This window comes from Salvelinus namaycush, unplaced genomic scaffold (assembly GCF_016432855.1).
Source record: "Salvelinus namaycush isolate Seneca unplaced genomic scaffold, SaNama_1.0 Scaffold63, whole genome shotgun sequence".
Lineage (NCBI taxonomy): Eukaryota > Metazoa > Chordata > Actinopteri > Salmoniformes > Salmonidae > Salvelinus > Salvelinus namaycush.
In genome coordinates this window covers 87,259-105,000 of record NW_024061342.1, presented here as the reverse complement: position 1 = coordinate 105,000, position 17,742 = coordinate 87,259, and the positions used below count along the sequence as shown (strand labels likewise).

Genomic DNA, 17,742 nt, shown 5'->3' with positions numbered 1-17,742 from the left:
CCTATCTAACACCCGATCTAACACCCCATCTAACACCCTATCTAACACCCCTATCTAACACCCTATCTAACACCCCATCTAACACCCTATCTAACACCCCTATCTAACACCCTATCTAACACCCCTATCTAACACCCTATCTAACACCCCATCTAACACCCCTATCTAACACCCTATCTAACACCCCTATCTAACACCCTATCTAACACCCCATCTAACACCCTATCTAACACCCCATCTAACACCCTATCTAACACCCCATCTAACACCCTATCTAACACCCCTATCTAACACCCTATCTAACACCCCATCTAACACCCTATCTAACACCCCTATCTAACACCCTATCTAACACCCCATCTAACACCCTATCTAACACCCCTATCTAACACCCTATCTAACACCCCATCTAACACCCTATCTAACACCCCTATCTAACACCCCATCTAACACCCTATCTAACACCCCTATCTAACACCCCTATCTAACACCCCTATCTAACACCCCTACTGACACCCCTATCAGATCGCAGAAAAATCACAATTTACTTGATCGGAGCAATACTCAATCATGAGGCATCGAAGCAGAACAAACTATTAAGAAATGCTTTAGATGGAAGGAGGGTAGAGACCTACCAAAAAACATTTGGCCAACACCAAATCCAATCCCTCCTAGACAACTTCCTGGACAAAATGTTTTCCTGCAATAGTGAAGGTTTTAACCTATCATGAACCTATCAGCTAACATATCATATTTACATTCCGGGCAGAAAACCTAAGACAACTAATAACAAAGAGAAATGGTTTGATGAAGAATGTAAAAACCTAAGACAACTAACAACAAAGATAAGTAGTTTGATGAAGAATGTAAAAACCTAAGAAAGAAACTCAGAAACCAATCCAACCAAAAACACAGAGAACCAGAAAACCTGAGTCTACGCCTTCACTATGGTGAATCATTAAAACAATACAGAAACACACTAAGAAGGCATGACAGAAAACAGCTCATTGTGATTGAAGACTTCATAGAATCAAATCACTTCTGGGAAAATTGGAACACACTAAACAAACAACACTATCCAAAATGGAGACAAATGGATAAATAACTTCTTCAATCTTTTCGGGACATATAACACAAGAGCAAAAACATATACATTACCATTTGCAAAACTTAGAATCAGCTAATAAGGAATACCAAAACACACTGGATTCTCCAATTACATTGGATGACCTACAGGACAAAATACAAATCCTCCAACCCAAAAAGGCCTGTAGTGTTGATAGTATCCTCAATGAAATGATAAAATATACAGAACACAAATTCAAACGGGCTATTCTTAAACTCTTCAATATTATTCTCCGGCATCTTCCCTAATATTTGGAACCAAGATATGATCACCCCAATCCACAAAAGTGGAGACAAATTTGACCCCTTATAATTACCGTGGAATATGCGTCAGTATACCACAATCAATTTCCTCAGTGAAAACAATGTCCTGAGCAAATATAAAATTGGCTTCTTACCAAAATACCATACAAAAGACCACGTATACACCCTGCACACACTTACTGACAAACAAACAACACAAAACCCCCAAAAAGTATTTTCATGCTTTGTTGATTTCAAAACGGCTTTTTGACATAATTTGGCATGAGGGTCTGCTATATAAACTGATGGAAAGCAGTGTTGGGGGAAAAACATACAACATTATAAAATCAATGTACACAAATAACAAGTGTGAGGTTATAATTGACAATAAACACACATATTTCTTTCCTCGGGACCGTGTGTTGAGACAGGGATGCAGCTTAAGCCCCATCCTCTTCAACATATATATCAACGAATTGGCGAGGGCACTAGAAAAGTCTGCAGCACCCGGCCTCACCCTACTAGAATCTGAAGTCAAATGTCTACTGTTTGCTGATGATCTGGTGCTTCTGTCCACAACCAAGGAGGGCCTACAGCAGCACCTAGATCTTCTGCACAGATTCTGTCAGACCTGGGTCCTGACAGTAAATCTCAGTGAGACCAAGAAAATGGTGTTCCAAAAAAGGTCCAGTAGCCAAGATAACAAATACAAATTATATCTAGATACTGTTGCCGTAGAGCACACATTTGTGGAAGTTACATGTGTATTTCTTACACATGCCTCGGCCTAAACATCAACACCACATGTAACTTCCACAAATCTGTGAATGATCTAAGAGACAAGGCAAGAAGGGCCTTCAACGATATCAAAAGGAACATAAAACTCAACATTCTATTAGGATCTGGTTAAAGATACTTCAATCAGTTATAGAACCCATTGCACTTTATGGTTGTGAGGTCTGGGGTCCGCTCACCAACCAAGAATTCTGCAAAAATATACTTTGTGTAAAACAAAATGCATGCAGAGCAGAATTAGGACTATACTTGTTAGTTATCAACGTCCTAAAAAAGAGCTGTTAAATTCTCCAACCACCTAAAAGGAAGCGATGCCAACACATTCCACCACAAAGCCCTCACCTACAGAGAGATGAACCTAGAGAAGAGTCTCCTCAGCCAGTTGGTTCTGGGTTACAGTCTACAAACAAAAACAGACCCCACAGAGCCCTAGGACAGAAACACATTTAGACCAAACCAAATGATCAGAAAGCAAAAAGAGAACTATTTGAAACACTGGAAAGAATCAATCCCCCAAAAAACAGAGCAAACTAGAATGCTATCTGGCCCTAAACAGAGAGTACACAGTGGCAGAATACCTGACCACAGTGACTGACCCCAAATTAAGAAAATCCTTGACTATGTACAGACTCAGTGAGCATAGCCTTGCTATTGAGAAAGGCCGCCGTAAGCAGACATGGCTCTCAAGAGAAGACAGGCAATGTTCCCACAGCCCACAAAATGAGGTGGAAACTGAGCTGCACTTCCTAACCTCCTGTCAAATGTCTGAACACATTAGAGACACATATTTCCCATAGATCACACAGATCCACTAATAATTTGAAAACAAATCAAACATTGATAAACTCCCATATCTACTGGGTGAAATACCGCAGTGTGCCATCACAGCAGCACGGTGTGTGGCCCGTTGCCATGAGAAAAGGGCAACCAGTGAAGAACAAACACCATTGTAAATACAACCTATATTTATCTGTTTATTTATTTTCCCTTTTGTACTTGAACTGTTTGCACATTGTTTCAACAATAATGTAGCATTTGAAATATTGATATTCTTTTAAATCTTTGTGAGAGTAATGTTTACTGATTGTTTATTTCCCATTTCTTAATTATCTATTCAATTTGCTTTGGCAATGTAAACATACTGTATGTTTCCCTTGCCAATAAAGCTTTTTGAATTTAATTTCATTGAGAGAGAGGAGGAAAGAAAGAGAGGGAGAAGAAGAAGAAGAGCGAGAGAGAGAGAGAGGGAGAGACAGACAGACAGACAGACAGACAGACAGACAGACAGACAGACAGACAGACAGACAGACAGACAGACAGACAGACAGACAGACAGACAGACAGACAGACAGACAGACAGACAGACAGACAGACAGACAGACAGACAGACAGACAGACAGACAGACAGAGAGAGGGAGAGAAAGACAGAGGTCCCAGTGTCACGTGTACTCCCTCTCTGGCCTCTAGGTGACCAGGCTGCTCGTTGTGGCGCACACCTGTCACCATCGATACGCGCACCTGCGCATCATCAGACTCACCTGGACTCCATCACTTCCCTGATTACCTTCCCTATATATCTGTGTGCTGTTAGTGTTTCTTGTTTTTGTATTACGTTGTGTCGATGTATTAAAACACTCACTCCCTGAACTTGCTTCCCGACTCTCGGCGCACATCGTTACAACACAGGAAGGAGAAGATAAAATGATCTCAGGGTATTCCAATAGTAACTAGGAAGTGGACCAACCTACTAAAAACAGTGTCCAAATTCCTCCACAGAACATCCCTAAAAAGTACAAACTGAGAAACAAACATCATTTCTAGGCCAAAGAGATTACTGTGTTGAGAAGTACTGACATGTTATATGACTGTAAAGCTGCAAGGGCGTAAAATATAACAAATGTTGTAAGCCTGGCTGGTCAAAAACAATGGATTCCTCTAACGGCCACACACTCACTGTTACAGAGCAGGAGTAAACCATGGACTATGAGACTCTACAATCTACTGCCCCCCCTAATTCACAGAGTTAAACTACTGCCCCCCACCACACCACCCTGTAATTCACAGAGTTAAACTACTGCCCCCCACCACACCACCCTGTAATTCACAGAGTTAAACTACTGCCCCCCACCACACCACCCTCTAACTCACAGAGTTAAACTACTGCCCCCCATAACTCACAGAGTTAAACTACTGCCCCCTCTAACTCACAGAGTTAAACTACTGCCCCCCACCACACCACCCTCTAACTCACAGAGTTAAACTACTGCCCCCCATAACTCAGAGTTAAACTACTGCCCCCTCTAACTCACAGAGTTAAACTACTGCCCCCCACCACACCAACCTCTAACTCACAGAGTTAAACTACTGCCCCCCACCACACCAACCTCTAACTCACAGAGTTAAACTACTGCCCCCCCCTAACTCACAGAGTTAAACTACTGCCCCCCACCACACCAACCTCTAACTCACAGAGTTAAACTACTGCCCCACACCACACCAACCTCTAACTCACAGAGTTAAACTACTGCCCCCCCTAATTCACAGAGTTAAACTACTGCCCCCCCCCCCCCCCCCTAATTCACAGAGTTAAACTACTGCCCCCCCCTAACTCACAGAGTTAAACTACTGCCCCACACCACACCAACCTCTAACTCACAGAGTTAAACTACTGCCCCCCACCACACCCACCTCTAACTCACAGAGTTAAACTACTGCCCCCTCTAACTCACAGAGTTAAACTACTGCCCCCCACCACACCAACTTCCAACTCACAGAGTTAAACTACTGCCCCCCCTAACTCACAGAGTTAAACTACTGCCCCCCCTAATTCACAGAGTTAAACTACTGCCCCCCACCACACCAACCTCTAACTCACAGAGTTAAACTACTGCCCCCCCCACCACACCAACCTCTAACTCACAGAGTTAAACTACTGCCCCCCACCACACCAACCTCTAATTCACAGAGTTAAACTACTGCCCCCCCACCACACCAACCTCTAACTCACAGAGTTAAACTACTGCCCCCCCTAATTCACAGAGTTAAACTACTGCCCCCCACCACACCAACCTCTAATTCACAGAGTTAAACTACTGCCCCCCACCACACCAACCTCTAATTCACAGAGTTAAACTACTGCCCCCCCTAATTCACAGAGTTAAACTACTGCCCCCCCCAACACACCAACCTCTAATTCACAGAGTTAAACTACTGCCCCCCCCAACACACCAACCTCTAACTCACAGAGTTAAACTACTGCCCCCCACCACACCAACCTCTAATTCACAGAGTTAAACTACTGCCCCCCCCCCACCACACCAACCTCTAACTCACAGAGTTAAACTACTGCCCCCCCACCACACCAACTTCCAACTCACAGAGTTAAACTACTGCCCCCCACCACACCACCCTCTAATTCACAGAGTTAAACTACTGCCCCCCACCACACCAACCTCTAACTCACAGAGTTAAACTACTGCCCCCCACCACACCAACCTCTAACTCACAGAGTTAAACTACTGCCCCCCACCACACTAAACCACACTACACTACACCACACCACACCACACCACCCTACCACCCACTCGGCTCTCAGGACCTGGAGAATAAGTTGCCTGAATCATGACGACTGGTGTATCCATGACTACTGGTGTATCCATGACTACTGGTGTATTTAAAAATATGTGTTACCAGTCTGACCATCTTCATGTGACAGTCCATAGGTAGAGAAGGTAGAGAAGGTAGAGAAGATAGAGAAGGTAGAGAATATCGAGAAGGTAGAGAAGATAGAGAAGGTAGAGAATATCGAGAAGGTAGAGAAGGTAGAGAATATCGAGAAGGTAGAGAAGATAGAGAAGGTAGAGAATATCGAGAAGGTAGAGAAGATAGAGAAGGTAGAGAATATCGAGAAGGTAGAGAAGGTAGAGAATATCGAGAAGGTAGAGAAGGTAGAGAATATCGAGAAGGTAGAGAAGGTAGAGTAGATAGAGAAGGTCACAGCAGACTATCGCTATAATCTCCTGCTGCATATAATAAAGGCTTCTGGGTGTGTAATGCTGGGTAGGATTAGAATAACACTCAATCCACCTTGCACACTGAAGACGATCAGATGGGGTCCTAGGACCAATATATCCTATTGAAGATTTTACTGTGTGAGGTCATCGCCACAAATCGATTGTCCTTTAAAGTGCCTGTCCAGATAACTAACGGGTTTTGTTTTATTCCATCACTGCTATGTATTTAAGCAATAAGGCACCTCTGGGGTTTGTGGTATATGGCCAATATACCACGGCTAAGGGCTGTTCTTAGTCGCGACGCAACGCCCTTAGCCCTGGATACAGCCCTTAGCCGTGGTATATTGGCCATATACCACAAACCCCAGAGGTGCCTTATTGCTTTTACAAACTGGTTACCAACGTAATTAGAGCAGTAAAAATAAATGTTTTGTCATACCCATGGTGTATGTTGGAGACTGAGGTTCTCCAGACTGATGGTGGAGACTGAGGTTCTCCAGACTGATGTTGGAGACTGAGGTTCTCCAGACTGATGTTGGAGACTGAGGTTCTCCAGACTGATGTTGGAGACTGAGGTTCTCCAGACTGATGTTGGAGACTGTGAGGTTCTCCAGACTGATGTTGGAGACTGCGAGGTTCTCCAGACTGATGTTGGAGACTGTGAGTTTCTCCAGACTGATGTTGGAGACTGTGAGTTTCTCCAGACTGATGTTGGAGACTGTGAGTTTCTCCAGACTGATGTTGGCGACTGAGGTTCTCCAGACTGATGTTGGAGACTGTGAGGTTCTCCAGACTGATGTTGGAGACTGAGGTTCTCCAGACTGATGTTGGAGACTGTGAGGTTCTCCAGACTGATGTTGGAGACTGTGAGGTTCTCCAGACTGATGTTGGAGACTGTGAGGTTCTCCAGACTGATGTTGGAGACTGCGAGGTTCTCCAGACTGATGTTGGAGACTGTGAGGTTCTCCAGACTGATGTTGGAGACTGTGAGGTTCTCCAGACTGATGTTGGAGACTGTGAGGTTCTCCAGACTGATGTTGGAGACTGTGAGGTTCTCCAGACTGATGTTGGAGACTGTGAGTTTCTCCAGACTGATGTTGGAGACTGAAAGATTATCCAGACTGATGTTGGAGACTGTGAGTCTCTCCAGATGGATGTTGGAGACTGAGAGGTTCTCCAGACTGATGTTGGAGAATGTCAGGTTTTTCCAGACTGATGTTGCTGGACAGAAGTACAGCATCTTGTAGCCACATAACAGTGATGAGGCACAACTCCATCTGTAACAGTGACTCCCTCTCTCTCAACACTATTGACAGATATGGGTCGTAATCTGCTGATACTCACCAGTGTGTGTGTGTGTGTGTGTGTGTGTGTGTGTGTGTGTGTGTGTGTGTGTGTGTGTGTGTGTGTGTGTGTGTGTGTGTGTGTGTGTGTGTGTGTGTGTGTGTGTGTGTGTGTGTGTGTGTGAGAGAGAGAGACAGAGGTGGTGTTCATGTTTTTATATTTTTTCCACCTTGAGTCTGTGTGTGCTATCTCTCCTCCTCACCCCCCCTCAGAGAGAGACAGAGAGAGAGAGAGAGAGGGAGAGAGAGAGAGAGAGAGAGAGAGAGAGAGAGAGAGAGAGAGAGAGAGAGAGAGAGAGAGAGAGAGAGAGAGAGAGAGAGTTAAAAGGACTGGGAGAAAACCCCTCTTTGTGTTTAACTTCACCAGGTTTATGTTATTCCAGGAATGTTCCCTGTGCATTAGTCTTAGTGTATACATTTCTCACTAATCCTACTTAACCATAGTTTACCACCGGACAAATACTGTACATTACAGCAGTGTGAGTGTATGTGTGTGTGTGTGTGTGTGTGTGTGTGTGTGTGTGTGTGTGCGTGTGTGTGTGTGTGTGTGTGTGTGTGTGTGTGTGTGTGTGTGTGTGTGTGTGTGTGTGTGTGTGTGTGTGTGTGTGTGTGTGTGTGTGTGTGTGTGTGTGTGTGTGAGTGAGTGTGTGTGAGTGAGTGCATGTGTGTGTATGAGACCCAGGTTAAATAGGTTAAATGCCAAATCCTGGGTCTGTAGTGGTCTCTGAAATGGCTCTGTCTTCTCAGTAAGACATTATCTATCTGAAATGGCTCTGTATTCTCTTTAAGACATTATCTATCTGAAATGGCTCTGTATTCTCAGTAAGACATTATCTATCTGAAATGGCTCTGTATTCTCTTTAAGACATTATCTATCTGAAATGGCTCTGTATTCTCTTCAAGACATTATCTATCTGAAATGGCTCTGTATTCTCTTTAAAACATTATCTATCTGAAATGGCTCTGTATTCTCTTGAAGACATTATCTATCTATCTAACACTTGAGGGTTATGTTTCGTACAAGCGAACCCTGGTGTGACGTTTTGATAATCATGCAAATCTCTCATGTTCGAAAATGCTAATTAGCATCGAAGTAGATTAGCATCAAAGTAGATTAGCATCGAAGTAGATATCTTGCAAGACTACAAATACCCTGCCAGCTCCTGCACGTCTAGTTGTCACCTTTGCTAACAGGTATTGTGTACAGTTTTTTAAATTGCTCAAGACAGTTCACAGAATTGTAAATTTAAAGAAATGTAGCCAATGCTAAGGTATTAGCGTTATTAGTATTAGTATTAAACAACTATGATGGGTGCCTTCGGAGTGGCACTGCATCACTACAGCCTGCGGTTCGACCCCGGCCATGATCGGTAGTCCCGTAGGGCCAGCGTCGTCCGGGTTCGGGGAGGCTTTACTTGTGCTCATCGCGCTCTAGTGACTCCTTGTGGCGGGCCGGGCGCCTGCAGGCTGAGATTGGTTGTCAGTTGAACAGTGTTTCCTCTGACACATTGGTGCAGTTGGCTTCCAGGTTAAGCAGGCGGGTGTTAAGAAAGCGCGGTTTGGCGGGTCATGTGTCAGAGGACGCATGACTCGACCTTCGCCTCTCCCCCAGCCCGTTGGGGAGTTGACTCGACCTTCGCCTCTCCCCCAGCCCGTTGGGGAGTTGACTCGACCTTCGCCTCTCCCCCAGCCCGTTGGGGAGTTGACTCGACCTTCGCCTCTCCCCCAGCCCGTTGGGGAGTTGACTCGACCTTCGCCTCTCCCCCAGCCCGTTGGGGAGTTGACTCGACCTTCGCCTCTTCCCCAGCCCGTTGGGGAGTTGACTCGACCTTCGCCTCTCCCCCAGCCCGTTGGGGAGTTGACTCGACCTTCGCCTCTCCCCCAGCCCGTTGGGGAGTTGACTCGACCTTCGCCTCTCCCCGAGCCCGTTGAGGAGTTGCAGTGATGAGACAAGATCGGAATCACGAAATTGGGGAGAAAATTAGGTGTAAAGAAAATAATATTATAATTCAATAGAAAATACACTGGAAAGAGTTAATGTGAGGGTGGCTGGCCTGTCTTTCTTACCTGTCCTGCCCTCCCACCTTTTGACTGATGTCTAAGTAACTAGCCGATTCACTGAACTGTAAATAGAGCTCCAGTGGTTTACTCTTTCTACCTCTATGAAGCAACCATTACAGTCTTAGAGTCAATGTAAGAACATCTCTCTCTCTCTCCGTCTCTGTGTGTGTCTCTCTCTCCCCCCTCTCTCTCTCTCTCTCTTTCTCTCTCTCTCTCCGTCTCTGTGTCTCTCTCTCTCCCCCTCTCCCTCTCTCTCTCTCTCTCTCTCTCTCTCTCTCTCTCTCTCTCTCTGCATCTCTGTGTCTCTCTCTCCCCCCTCTCTCTCTCTCTGTCTCTGTGCGTCTCTCTCTCTCCCCGTCTCTCTCTCTCTCTCTGTCTCTCTCTCTCTCCCCCTCTCCCTCTCTCTCTCTCACTCCCAAGAAAGAATGTAAACACTCTAAATGGTTGTCAGAGTGGTAGGGACTAGGGAGCACTTGACAGTCATGGATAACTGTGTATAGTCGAGTCAACAGTGCATATACTATCATAATAATGTGTTAAACATAATTTATTGGGCACCTAGCTACAGTCTCTATCTGTGTCTCAAATGGAACCCCATTCTCTATATAGTGCAAAAGTAGTGCACGCTATGCCCTATAGGCCCTGGTCAAAAGTAGTGCACTAAATAGGGAATAGGGTGCCATTTGAGGTACATTGTTCTGTCTTTATGGTCTCTTGTCTCTCTAAACACTTGACACTGTGTTTCAACACAACATTACACAATGACACATTACTGGGAAGGTCTGACACACATTAGTCACATCAATCACTGAACTTTAGCGGTAACGTCTCTTATAGGGGTTTCCCCAGCGGTCAAACATACACAAAGAATCGGTCCTATCTGTCATACACTGTATTTGACCACGCAGAAACGACATTTCTGGACAGGTATGAGTTATATAGGGCAACGAGTAATACGTATGAATTATATAGGGCAACGAGTAATACCCATGAGTTATACAGGGCAACGAGTAATACCCACGAGTTATATAGGGCAACGAGTAATACGTATGAGTTATATAGGGCAACGAGTAATACCCATGAGTTATACAGGGCAACGAGTAATACCCATGAGTTATATAGGGCAATGAGTAATAAGTATGAGTTATATAGGGCAACGAGTAATACCCACGAGTTATATAGGGCAACGAGTAATACGTATGAGTTATATAGGGCAACGAGTAATACCCATGAGTTATATAGGGCAACGAGTAATACCCATGAGTTATATAGGGCAACGAGTAATACCCACGAGTTATATAGGGCAACGAGTAATACCCATGAGTTATATAGGGCAACGAGTAATACCCACGAGTTATATAGGGCAACGAGTAATACCCACGAGTTATATAGGGCAACGAGTAATACGTATGAGTTATATAGGGCAACGAGTAATACGTATGAATTATATAGGGCAACGAGTAATACCCATGAGTTATATAGGGCAACGAGTAATACGTATGCATTATATAGGGCAACGAGTAATACCCATGAGTTATATAGGGCAACGAGTAATACCCATGAGTTATATAGGACACTGAGTAATACGTATGAGTTATATAGGGCAACGAGTAATACGTATGAGTTATATAGGGCAACGAGTAATAAGCATGAGTTATTAAGGGCAACGAGTAATACCCATGAGTTATATAGGGCAATGAGTAATACGTATGAGTTATATAGGGCAACGAGTAATACCCATGAGTTATATAGGGCAACGAGTAATAAGCATGAGTTATTAAGGGCAACGAGTAATACCCATGAGTTATATAGGGCAACGAGTAATACGTATGAGTTATATAGGGCAACGAGTAATACCCATGAGTTATATAGGGCAACGAGTAATACCATGAGTTATATAGGGAAACGAGTAATACCATGAGTTATATAGGGCAATGAGTAATAAGCATGAGTTATATAGGGCAATGAGTAATACCCACGAGTTATATAGGACAACGAGTAATACCCATGAGTTATATAGGGCAACGAGTAATACGTATGAGTTATATAGGGCAATGAGTAATACATATGAGTTAAAGTGGACAACGAGTAATACCCATGAGTTATTAAGGGCAATGAGTAATACCCATGAGTTATATAGGGCAACGAGTAATACCCATGAGTTAAAAAGGGCAATGAGTAATACCCATGAGCTATATAGGGCAATGAGTAATACGTATGAGTTATATAGGGCAACGAGTAATACGTATGAGTTATATAGGGCAACGAGTAATAACCATGAGTTATATGGGGCAATGAGTAATACCCATGAGTTATATAGGGCAATGAGTAATACCCATGAGTTATATAGGGCAACGAGTAATACCCATGAGTTATATAGGGCAATGAGTAACAAGCATGAGTTATATAGGGCAACGAGTAATACGTATGAGTTATATAGGGCAACGAGTAATACCCATGAGTTATATAGGGCAATGAGTAACAAGCATGAGTTATATAGGGCAACGAGTAATACGTATGAGTTATATAGGGCAACGAGTAATACCCATGAGTTATATAGGGCAACGAGTAATACATATGAGTTATATGGGGCAACGAGTAATACCCATGAGTTATATAGGGCAACGAGTAATACGTATGAGCTATATAGGGCAACGAGTAATACCCATGAGTTATATAGGGCAACGAGTAATACGTATGAGTTATATAGGGCAACGAGTAATATGTATGCATTATATAGGGCAACGAGTAATACCCATGAGTTATATAGGGCAACGAGTAATACGTATGAGCTATATAGGACAACGAGTAATACGTATGAGTTATATAGGGCAACGAGTAATAAGCATGAGTTATATAGGGCAACGAGTAATACCCATGAGTTATATAGGGAGACGAGTAATACTCATGAGTTATATAGGGCAACGAGTAATACACACACTACATGACCAAAAGTATGTCGACACCTGCTCGTTGAACATCTAATTCATGGGCATTAATATGGAGTTGGTTTGCTGCTATAACAGGAAGGCTTTCCACTAGATGTTAGAACATTGCTGCAGGGACTTGCTTCCATTCAGCCACAAGAGCATTAGTGAGGTCGGGCAATGATGTTGGGCGATTAGGCCTGGCTCGCAGTCGGCATTCCAATTCATCCAAAAGATTTTCGTTGGGGTTGAGGTCAGGCCAGTCAAGTTCTTCCACACCAATCTCGACAAACTATTTCTGTATGGACCTCACTTTGTGCACGGGGTCATTGTCATGTTGAAACAGGAAAGGGCCTTCCCCAAACTGTTGCCACAAAGTTGGAAGCACAGAATTGTCTAGAATGTCATTGTATGCTGTAGCGTTAAGATTTCCCTTCTGGAACTAAGGGGCCTGAACCATGAAAAACAGTCCCAGACCATTATTCCTCCTCCACCAAACTTTACAGTTGGCACTATGCATTCGGGCAGGTAGTGTTCTCCTGGGATCCGCCAAACCCAGATTCGTCAGTCGGACTGCCAGATGGTGCAGTGTGATTCATCACTCCAGAGAACACGTTTCCACTGCTCCAGAGTCCAATGGCGGCGAGCTTTACACACTTCCAGCTGACGCTTGGCATTGCGCATGGTGATCTTAGGCTTTTGTGTGGCTTCTCGGCCGTGGAAACCCATTTCATGAAGCTCCCGTCGTACAGTTCTTGTGCTGATGTGAGTGTTGCAACCGAGGACAGACGGTTTTACACACTATACGCTTCAGCACTCGCCGTCCCCGTTCTGCCGTTCCCATTCTGCCGTTCCCATTCTGCCGTTGCCATTCTGCCGTTCCCATTCTGCCGTCCCCATTCTGCCGTTCCCATTCTGCCGTTCCCATTCTGCCGTTGCCATTCTGCCGTTGCCATTCTGCCGTTCCCATTCTGCCGTTCCCATTCTGCCGTTTCCATTCTGCCGTTCCCATTCTGCCGTCCCCATTCTGCCGTTCCCATTCTGCCGTTCCCATTCTCCAGTCCCATTCGGCCGTTCCCATTCTGCCGTTCCCATTCTGCCGTTCCCATTCTGCCGTTGCCATTCTGCCGTTTCCATTCTGCCGTTCCCATTCTGCCGTCCCCATTCTGCCGTTCCCATTCTGCCGTTCCCATTCTGCGAGGCAGAACATTGACGGACTGACTTGTTGGAAAGGTGGCATCTTATGACGGTGCCACGTTGAAAGTCACTGAGGTCTTCCGTACGGGTCATTCTACTGCCAATGTTTGTCTATGGAGATTGCATGGTTGTGAGCTCGATTTTATACACCTGTCAGCAACGGGTGTTGCTGAATTAGCCAAATCAACTTATTTGAAGGCGTGTCCACATACTTTTTGTCTATATAGCTTATAAAGCAACCATAAAAAAGGATCGTTTTCAGCGTATCACAACAACCGTAACCACAGCATCATCGAACTTAGCAAAGTGATAACGTTTTAACCTACATTTTACCCCACAACAAGTAAAACACTTGACTGGGAGGGATGCAATTTTGTTATTTTTTAGAAATAAAATAGAGTAGTGACTGAAGTAAAGTATAAAATGTAATACAACAATTATAATGTGTAACAACCATAACCTCTGTGTAAAATGACACATCTCAGTTGTAACACCGTTGGCCACAGATGTAAACCCGAGACTCAACGTCTATGGCTTATGTCAAACAGTAATACGTTCTGTCTGGGTTTCTCTCTCACACGGAGTACCCCAGTTTACCCCTTTATAAACCACACCATTCATCTTCATTCTGCATTCCTATATCCTCTCTCTCTCCTCCTCCCCCTTTTCTCCTCAGAACTCCCAGTTCTCCCCATTCTTCAAGTCCTGCAACTCGTCAACATCACATTTGCTCCTAACACTTTATTTCTCCATTCTAACTCTTACTAGTTCTTTTTTATTTTTTAAATATTTTATTACTAAGTTATTTGAGGGACTCTAATAATTCAAATCAATAGACATCTTCAAGAGCCTTTTTTTTTATCTATAGACTTAAAGGGGTCAAAGGTCCCAGGAAAAAACCTCATCTACCTTCCTTGTTCAGCCTGCTTTGCTTTTCTTCATTGTTGAACTATCAGCTCTGAAAGTCAACCATGATTATTCATGACATAAAGAAACATAAAGTACACTAGATCAGTGGTTCTTAATCCTGGTCCTAGGGACCTGAAGGGGTGTTCATTTCTGTTTTTGCCCTTAGCGCTACACACCGGATTAAAACAATCAAAGCCTGATGAGTTGACGATTTTAATCAGGTGTGTAGCAGCTAAGGGCAAGAAAAAACGAAAAATGTACACACCTTTGGTTCCCCAGGACCAGGGTTGAGAACCAGTGCACTAGAGTACATACACAGTGCACTAACCGTATAGTTTATATAACAGGCAGGCTATTCAAACGCTGATGTTGAATACAAAACCTGGCACGATAGACACAGACACAAAAAGAGGGCTACGAAGTTGAAAAGACATTTCACTGTGTTTCTTGTTCGTAGGTCTGTAGCCTATATAGTAGCCCTATATCCCACCAACAACACCGTCGGCCCAGTGAAAATGTCTAACGCTTTAGATAATAGTACAAATAGCCTATAGCACATGTACTACATAATATATGACAACGAATGAGAAGATCTACAATATATCCAACGTTTTTCACATAGTTTTTCTCTCCATAAGAAAAGTAGAAACGAGGTTGCGTGAGTTCTGGTAAAGCGGGTGCGATTCACTCAGGTGCAACCCGCGACTTGTATTTGTTTAGCCTAGTTCCAACACACATTTAAATTAAACACAAAACCCATTAACATGGCCTATATTGTCAATAAATGTGTATTGTTCTTACCTTCAAAAAATCTCTGTAACGCTTCGGTTTCATCCACCACATCCATCCTAGCGGGTCCCACTAATAACCTCCATGAACTTCCCCGCTCCCTATGAGTCCGGCCGAAACAGTTGTGTTATATCGGGTCAACTCTCACGGATACATCACGCAGTCGGGACTGGCGGCGTGTCCAAATGTCTCTGCGGTGGCAACTATAGTCCAAGTCCTAACGTGGAATTATTATCGCTCATAAATCCACTCCTTGTCAAAACAAAAGAGAGAGAGAGATTCCCTCTCTGGTTTTAGGAGCGATACCTGAACACAATTATTTATTTGATTCCCTTCCCTTTATAAATATATTACATGTTTTGTTTTTAAATCATCAACGCCTTAAACAAGCGTTTTAAATATAAAAATAATCCACACAAAAGTGAACAGGTAGAATTATTATACCTCATTCAGTGGTAGCCTAATTAGAAATAGCCATAGAGAAGTGGCACAACGCGAGTTCCGCGTTGGAAAAACTATCAATACATCGTTAAATAATGTCCCAGAGCAATTCTTCGACTTTTTTCGATTCTTCTTGTATATATTTTTCGTTGCCTTGTTGATTGCAGGACAATGGATGCCTAAATTGGAGTCTTCGGGAAAACGTTGTACGTCAATATTCAGCGTTTGACTGCGTCTGTGTAGATGACCTCCCCGTCTGTCTTCTAGCAGTTCGCCCTCCTCTCTCTGGATACGACGTAGACGCGACCTACTGGTCCACAGAGCCATGCGCTGTGCGTGTGCGTGTGTGTGTGTGTGATCGGCTGGGATGAGAGGACATGAGACAGGTGTGTTAAAACCTCCCTGGGTGATGGATGTGAGACCTACATGGGATGACATTAAGTAGTCTAAGCTACAGTAGCCTACTGTCAACAAATGTTTACCTTCATATTTGATGCGTAACTTTCATAGGCCTAGGACACATTAAATGTTATTCCTTACAACATTTTATTTTGGGACAATTTTTAAGTAATTTAAGCAAAAGTCATAATAAATAAGCAATTGTGTTTCATTTCTTTTCAGTGCAGAACTGAACTGATATGTGTTAGTGATATGAAATGTGTAGCCTCTGGGTTGACCCCAAACGAATCCAATAATCCTCCCAAAACGAGTTACTTTTTCGAAAATTATAATAACGACCTATCTCTGATACACTGTTCTTCTCTCTCTCTCAATTACTGTTTGTTCTGTCCAAATGTTGTCAAATTATTGTCATCTTTATGAAACGAGAAAGGTTGAACTATTAAATCACTTCTATTTGCGTAGACTAGGTGCTAAGTCTGGAAAAATTCAGGTACACAATCATCTTCTTTTCTTTTTTAAAGACATTGTGATGTGTTTGAAAATAAAAACATGATGTATAAAACCTATAAACGCATTAAAACACCCAGTTTAGCATGAATGTTAGAGAAAAAAAACAAATTGAGTTGTGAAACGTGTATATACAACAATAGGCAGATTAAAGTTGAATATCTCTGCCTCTATAGTGACGAAGAAAAAGGGCTACACTCTGTCCACGACATTTACTTTATTGGAGTCAATAAAAGTCTCTGCTCCTAAACAGCTACTGGATCTCTAAACTCTCACATTATCTGTCACACTCCAACGCAACAGGCGACTGTTTTCTGTCGAGGCGTCCCAGCCAACAGGGGAGGAAGGGAATAATCCATTTCTCTCCAACCTTATCAGCTAGCTACATCCCTCCCTCTAAAACAATGCCACTGTGTGCATGTCAGAGAGATGCTGGTTTGTTCTCTTGTCTGTCACAGCTGGATCGTCTCTCTTTCTCTTTGTCTCCCCCCCATCCTCTTTCTCTCCTCTTCTCTATCCCCCTCTTTCTCTCGTCCGTCTCCCCCCTCTTTCCCTCTGTTCGTCCTAAACAAGCCGTCCGTTTATGTCTGCCACACTATGTACATTGTTGTGGAGGACACAGGACAGAAAGAGAGAAATGGAGAGATGGAGAGAAAGAGGGGGGAGACAGAAAGAGAGAGATGGAGAGAAAGAGGGGAGAGACAGAAGGAGAGAGATGGAGAGATGGAGAGAAAGAGGGAGGGAGATACAGGGAGAGATGGAGAGACGGAGAGAAAGAGGGGGGAGACAGAAAGGGAGTGATGGAAAGACTGAGAGAAAGAGGGGGAGATAGAAAGGGAGCGATGGAAAGACTGAGAGAAAGAGGGGGGAGATAGAAAGAGAGAGATGGAGAGAAAGAGGGGGTAGACAGAAAGAGAGAGATGGAGAGACAGAGAGAAAGAGGGGGTAGACAGAAAGAGAGAGATCGAGAGATCGAGAGATCGAGCGAAA

General features: G+C 43.7%; 1 protein-coding gene across 1 annotated transcript in view; it reads right to left on the bottom strand.

Annotated features, from left to right (window-relative positions):
• LOC120042191 (myelin regulatory factor-like) overlaps positions 1-15,730 on the bottom strand; it is a 53,804-nt gene extending 38,074 nt beyond the window's left edge. Inside the window, exon 1 of the mRNA XM_038987063.1 lies at positions 15,415-15,730. Within this exon, the coding sequence (XP_038842991.1) occupies positions 15,415-15,460 (46 nt within the window). The 5' untranslated portion in view covers positions 15,461-15,730. The remainder of the gene's footprint in view (positions 1-15,414) is intronic.
• Between the last annotated feature and the right edge of the window lie 2,012 nt (positions 15,731-17,742).